This window comes from Aptenodytes forsteri, unplaced genomic scaffold, assembly GCF_000699145.1.
Source record: "Aptenodytes forsteri isolate BGI_AS27 unplaced genomic scaffold, ASM69914v1 Scaffold15, whole genome shotgun sequence".
NCBI classification, from domain to species: Eukaryota; Metazoa; Chordata; class Aves; order Sphenisciformes; family Spheniscidae; genus Aptenodytes; species Aptenodytes forsteri.
The window spans coordinates 11,863,032-11,869,684 of record NW_008795129.1 but is presented as its reverse complement, the minus strand read 5'-3'; the positions used below and the strand labels follow the sequence as shown (position 1 = coordinate 11,869,684).

The following is a 6,653-nucleotide window of genomic DNA, read 5'->3' as shown; positions in this document are numbered from 1 at the left end:
CCCCCGAGGTCCGCACACACCTAGTTTCCCTTAAGCTCATCATCTCTGTCAGGTTAATCAATAGGCACCGTATGGCAGAGGGTCAGTAATCAGTGTCATCGTGCCTTTAAATCGTGTTGAAAATTTGCTTAAAGCCTGGGCCAATTAACATCGAGATGATGAATGGATGGGTAGATGGGAAGAGCCTGGCGCTCAGGGGCTTTGTGAGAAAGAGATGCTCAGCTGTTGAGCAGCAGACACCAGCGAATAAAATCAGCCATTCATGTGAGCTCAGTCCACCCACTCTTAATGATAATGTCAATCTAGCAAAATATATACACATTGGAGTTGTCATGAGTTCATAAATCAAAGGAGTTTGTCAAAGGCATTCAGATTAACGAGGCAGCAGCAATAACAAGTCAAATTTGCATAGAGAATTGCCCGAATCTCAGTAAATTATGATCCTGTTTTTCATTTGATTATTTGCTAATGTCTCAAGAGGGAGAATGATTATATTAGCATGCAAAATCTACTCCAGAAGTAGAAATCCGAGGTATAGCAGACCAGCACACGATGACAATTAATCAGTTTCTGCATACTAGCATAAACGCGCAAGGCCCAGAAATGAACTCCTTTTTTTATTATTATTTCTCCTTGCTACTGATCCAAATGGTTCAGCTTGACAGAGACTTTATATTGCTTTAACAGTGTTCTGAATTGTGCCTGGAGGCAAGACATAGTTATGCAGCTATAACCAACCTATCCATCTGCCAACCAGATTGGAATTCTCCTATCCAAGGCTTCCATTAACCCCCACTGACAGCTCCAAACAGGATTAAGAATTTGAAAGCATAAAAAATAGTTGTGCTCTTCACATAGACACACGCTTCTCCCCCACCCCCACCTCCCCACACTTGGAAAAAGGCTGTGTCTGTACTCTTTCATAATTAGTGCAGGGCAGAACAGCACCAAAGAAAGCCTCCCCCAGTTGGCAGGGGTTTGATTTCCACCGCGACAAGTGAGGCGGTACTAAAGGTAGCTCTGCCCAATTGGTAGTCCCTGGGAGTGCATTTCTCTGTGTATTATACCTCGTTCCCAGCAGTGTTTTGTGGGGCTCTGTACACAAAATACTGCATGTCATCTCCCGTCAAACGCTTCAGTCTAGGGATTTCGTATGCATTGTAGCATGTTGTGTTTAGTGGTGGAGGAGGCTTCATGGGGAGAGTTAAATAGTAATAATTTCGTAGTGGTCTTTAAGACAACCTGCCATGGAGTTATATTCACTTAATTACAGGCTGAAGTTTTAAATGCAAATCAGATTTAAAAGGATCTCATTACAGACAGTAGCCATTTTAGGAAAAATGAGCTATGGAGGGCAGAGCCCTTTTACAGGAACCTCCTGCTAGAGAGAAATTTTGAAGGTTACAAGAACTATGAGCTTGGGTTTCCTGGCTTCTCTTCCCAATGCTTCCACTGTCATTGTGTGACCTTGGGCAAATAAAAAAAAATATTTTACCTGTCTGTGGAAAGGGGAGGGTGCAGTGTTTATCTCACCAACATTGATCAATTTGTGCTTTGGAGACTTCAACACTTCTCATCTTATCTTGCTTATACTTGCTCAAAAGGAGAGACCCCTGCACGTAAGCGCAAACAGTTTTGGCCAGTCTGACTTTAGTCTATGAAGGAAGGCTTGCCTGCGGGATTTAAAAATTTTCCCTGATGGAAGGGAGTTTGTATGACTTTTCAGCTTTCTGTATGCACTGGTTTACTTCACTTCTTTCACCCTAACAAATTCCATCGTTCCTTTACTACGTATCCAGTACAGTTGCTGCAGATCTTTAATATTCCCAGTGAATACACCCAACTTACCGTCTGGATACCAAATGCTTCTTTCCAGGTCTGTGCCCGAGATGTGCATCTCAGTAACCACGAGAGGGTGCTCAGAGCGGTTCCTCCCTTTGTCTGCCTCTCTTGCGGCCGCGAGCACCACTGAAGTCCTGCTGAAGCAAACCTTATTCTGACCTCACACGTGTTTATCCCTCCTCCCACCTTGTTCAGCAAGGAGAAATATATAGATGTACCGTTTCAGTCGATTACGTTATGCTCTTCCCATGGCCGTGGCTAAGTGTTGCCCTATCAAGTGAAATTCACTTCCACGCAGCTACAGTTAGTCCTGAAATATGCAGGGTCTTGTACCTGCACCTGGATTGATGGGTTTCCTATTCCTGAGAAATGAGCGGGAGTTATAAACATCTGTGCTTTTTCTTAAGTGTAATGCTTTCCAGTCATTCTGTCTTCACCAAGCGTAACTTACTTGCCGACAAAAGTGCATGAGCAGCGCTCCTTTAATAGTCTGCTATCGGAGCTGCTGTGTTGGTGCTGTAGAATGGTGAGACGCCAAGCTGTGAACCACCATATGCACTTGGCAGTCTTTGTCTGGTCTTTGTTCAGCCAACCTCTTAGCCTTGCCACCTATAAAGATAATGAATGCAAAATGGTCCTCTGCTTGCTCTTAAAATTAGATGCTCAGCTTAAAGAAAAAGTAGATAACTTGATGCTTTGCAGTAACTAGAAATTTCAAGATAAGGGCTGACAGTTCACCAGCAGCACTGATTTTCCTGCTTTTTGATGTTTTTTGAGGGAGGATCCTTAATGGCTTTGAAAGGTGAGAAGAATGTAAGACTTCACTGTCGTAGAAAGATTACTTGGAAGGGGAAATCATTTTGGCACTAACTGTACGGAAGGGGGTGGATGTTGAAAAAGCATCCAGAAATAGTAAACAACTACCTCACCCCGCCCCCAACAAAATGCATTTCCTGGAAATGTATAGTAACTCACCTCAGATTCTTACGGTTCTCACACTTGGTCTTTTTCTCCAAAGCACAGAAATTAAAATCCTTACTTAAATTAACCACGTACTAAACTTTCATGAGCAGAAAAGAGCAGCTTTAACGTGTGACCTTCCTTTTTGGAGATACGTGATTCTAGCTTGTAAGTTTTTACCATCACAGTCCCTTCTAAGCTGGATTTAATATAATAACTTGGTCTTGGCTGAGACCTCATATGAAAACTTTTAAGAGCTGGCCTCTTACAGCGATTTATCAGGCCTGTTTAGGATTGATTTCCATTATAAAACCCTGGTTACAGCATCCCAGATGTCATGATGCCTTGCAGGTTCTGTATCTTGTTTAAAAAAAAAAAACCCTCAAAAATCACTAGTTGGTCTGAAAGCCTTGATTTACACAGAATCCTCCCGACCAATTTATGACATCCCAAGTGGGGTCTTTTGGTTGGGGTTTTTTTTTCCTTATCTACGATTTCTCAGCAAACAGCTTCTACCCTTGCCCTGCCTCCTTGCTGTATCTTTTCTTCCCCTTCACCAGACCAGCAAACCTGAGCTGCCTAGACGGTGCCTGATCACGCAGCACTGCAGTGGGGACACGAGCACACTGCTCTTCTGATGGCTTCCCGCAGTCTGCTTGCTTTCTGCTAGCCCTGCTCTGCCACGCTGGCTGTTTGCAGGGCCCAGCTCCTCCTTTGCCAACAGATGCCACTGCTGTCTCCTGAGGTGTTGGAAGCTGGCTCTGCAAGAAGCCGGGCAGAGCCGTGCTCAGCAAAGCACAGGTTATTTGGGGGACGAGGGGAGAGAGGTACAGAATGCAAACTTCTGCCTTAATATACACACTCCTGAGCTTGTCTGCAAGTAACTGGAAAACCACCCTTTTCCTGGCAGAGCTCTCCCTAAGCAGTTTTTCTGTATCTCTTTAAAACCTGTTTAGTTGCTCACTACTGAATGCGTGGGAATGTAGCCTAAGGCTATGAATACTGTGGTGATCAAACTGATTTTAGATGTGTGTGTGGGATTCCCCCAAAGCTGGCTGTCATTACTCTGTTAACGCAGTGGCTGAACCCGTGCAAAGGAACGCTGTCTTCCAGAGTAGCTGACTTTGGCAATGAGGACAGGATTCTCCCCACATACCCAGCAGTTTTCAACCAAATGTTTGCTACAGACTGTGCATGTCCTGAGATAACTATAGCCTGTCTTTACTCTAAAGCAAGTACAGCAAGTTTTAATCATGAGGTTAACAGGACAAAAGGCTCCTGGTAGTCTTTCTTACTCATGCTGGAAAAGTCCTTGTATTTCTTCTTGTTCACCTTCTCTTGTCTTACTGATGCTCTTTCTTTGGAGGTGGCAGCTTAAGTTTTGGAGCATCAGTCTTTCTAGAAATTGTACATGCATGTAGAGTCAGGGGGCAGGAGTTAAAAACATAGCCATAATATCATACGCTACCTACACAATTATTTTTTTTTTAAGGATCTCCTGACAACCTTTCACCAGAATTTAGCTGTATCATAATTTCTTTATGATTTTTGACAGCCACGCAGACTCGGTGCAATTAATAATTGTTAGGCAGATTAAAAGCATAGGGGCACAGAGAACAACAGTTGCACCTATTAACAACCTTTTGTTTTCAACAGGTTCTTCTGTTTTAAATAGTTATTCTGGGGTGTTCAGGAGCACTGGTGTTGCCACGCTGATCCAACCACCATTTCAGCTTTTCAAAGTGGCTGTTATTGGTAGTTTCAGAATAAATCCTCAGAGCACAGGCTTCAGTAGATACCTGCACGGTGGTGCATTGTTGTGTTGAAGAGGAGAAATTCTTTCTCTGCCATAACAAGCTGTTTGGCTTAAAAGTACAAGTTAGCCTCTGGTATATGTATGCGTAAAATACTACAGCCTGTGTAGTACCAATATTCTGTTTCTTTTCTCCTCGCAGAGTAATATTAGGGATAAGAACTGAATTAAAGCTTACTTTCTTTCACAGAATTCCTCTGAGAGAGAAGACTGTAATAATGATGAGCCCCCTAGGAAGATCATTCCTGAGAAGAATTCACTTAGACAGGTATGTGATCAGTCTCTTTAAAAATGCAATAAAACTTTCTAGCTATTTGAATCCTTAAATGCTTCTGGAAGCTGAAGTCTGACTTGTGCTCATGGAAATCCTTTCTTTTCTCCTTTGAAGTCTGAACAAGTCACATTGTACCCAGGAAAACCAGACACAGAGATTTAGCTTTCAGGAGAGTTTGATGACTCTTTCTAAAGAAATCTAGACTTCTATGTAGTGCAGTCAGCTGTGACTCTCTAGTTTTACCTTTCTCCATTTGGTGTTCATCAAGACCTCTTCAGCCTTTTCTTCTGTAATTGTTCCTGTCTTGTTTGTAGTATATTTTGCCTTGCTTCAGATCGAGAGTCTCAGTGTTCTACAACAATTAAGCTTTTCATTGCCCTTGAAGGTAGATTTTCTTGGAGGTGATGTCCAGGTTGATAACCTGAAAAATGACCTGTTCTTGTTTCTTCTACGCTCGTATAAATTACTAATGGGTAGAAAGGAGAAAGGGTGGTCTGATAAAACATAATCTCTCTGCCTTTTATATATAGTAAAGCAAATTTCTTACCAATTCAAAAGAATCACTTTTTTTTAATCCCCATGGTCAACAAGGGGAGTCTGGCTTGTGATTTCTGGGGGATTTAATTTGGGTTTAGTGATTTCAGATCCTTTTTCACCTTGCTCTTTCTCCCCACTACAACCTTCAGGCAGCAGAAGCAAAAATATGTCTGTGCCTCAGCTGCCCAAGGTTGCTGCCTAGTGTATCAGAGTAAAACCATTGATGAACGTGACTTAAGTGAATACCCCAGCCACACATTGCAACAGCTGAGGAACTGGCACATTTCTTTCTGCATCTCAGCTACAGGAGCAGCAGTCTCAGGCAGAGGAATAGGGTGGTACTACACTGCTCCACTGCTGCTATTTTCAAGAGAAATTGTGGGTGAGAACCATAGTAAAGGAAGAAATATCTTTTTGATATAGCGTGCTTGTGCTCAGAGTTGTTGTTTTTGGGGAGGTGGGGTTTTTTGGGTTTTTTGTTGGTTTTTTTTTTATAATGTATTGTGTTAGGAGTGTTTGATTTTTGTGGGAGTAGGTGTCATGTGAAGGACTACATGTGGCTAAGACAGGTCCATCTAAAAGATGTAGTCCATGCAAGTCTTTTAGACAAGAAGCAATATGCTAGGATAATGAACGAGGTCCCAGATATTGCCGAGAAAAATGGCCTTGAAGAATTGATTAAATATGTTACACCAAACTTAAAATGATTCTGGCATTCAGCAACAAACAAGGAGAGCTAGAGGAAGAGGGCAAAGCTACTAGGTCCCTACTGTGCATCCCCAGGATAGCCAACAGGGTCCCCAGCACACCAGAAAACTGGTTTTTTTCATCTTGGAGTTACCTTATTGATGGCAAGCCTTCAGGTTCAACAAGAAAAGGTGTATGTCTCTTCTCCAAGAAAAGGTTCAAATAAGAGATGTTAAGTCAAAAGGAACATGACTTACCTGTTTTGTGTGCCTTCTCATTGCACTGAGTCCATCCTCATGATTATTGATTAAGGAGGAGACAGATATTCACAAGCAGTATTATACAGATCAAGAAGATACAGTTTCTTGAGTTGGGTTTCTCTTCCGTTATATTTCAATCTGCAGAAGTATTCTTAGTGTCCAGGGAAAGCTGTCTTTCCCACAGGTCCACAATTCATAATAACCAAGATGACTAGATATCAAGAATACCCTTAAAAAAACACTTGTACTGTCCAAATATTTCGTACTGGAAATAATTCAC

General features: G+C 42.2%; 1 protein-coding gene across 2 annotated transcripts in view; it reads left to right on the top strand.

Annotated features, from left to right (window-relative positions):
- Positions 1-6,653, top strand: part of BTRC (beta-transducin repeat containing E3 ubiquitin protein ligase) — a 100,372-nt gene that overhangs the window by 27,828 nt on the left and 65,891 nt on the right. For both annotated transcript variants that reach the window (XM_019471750.1, XM_019471749.1), the window contains exon 3: positions 4,806-4,883. In XM_019471750.1, the coding sequence (XP_019327295.1) occupies positions 4,806-4,883 (78 nt within the window). The remainder of the gene's footprint in view (positions 1-4,805; positions 4,884-6,653) is intronic.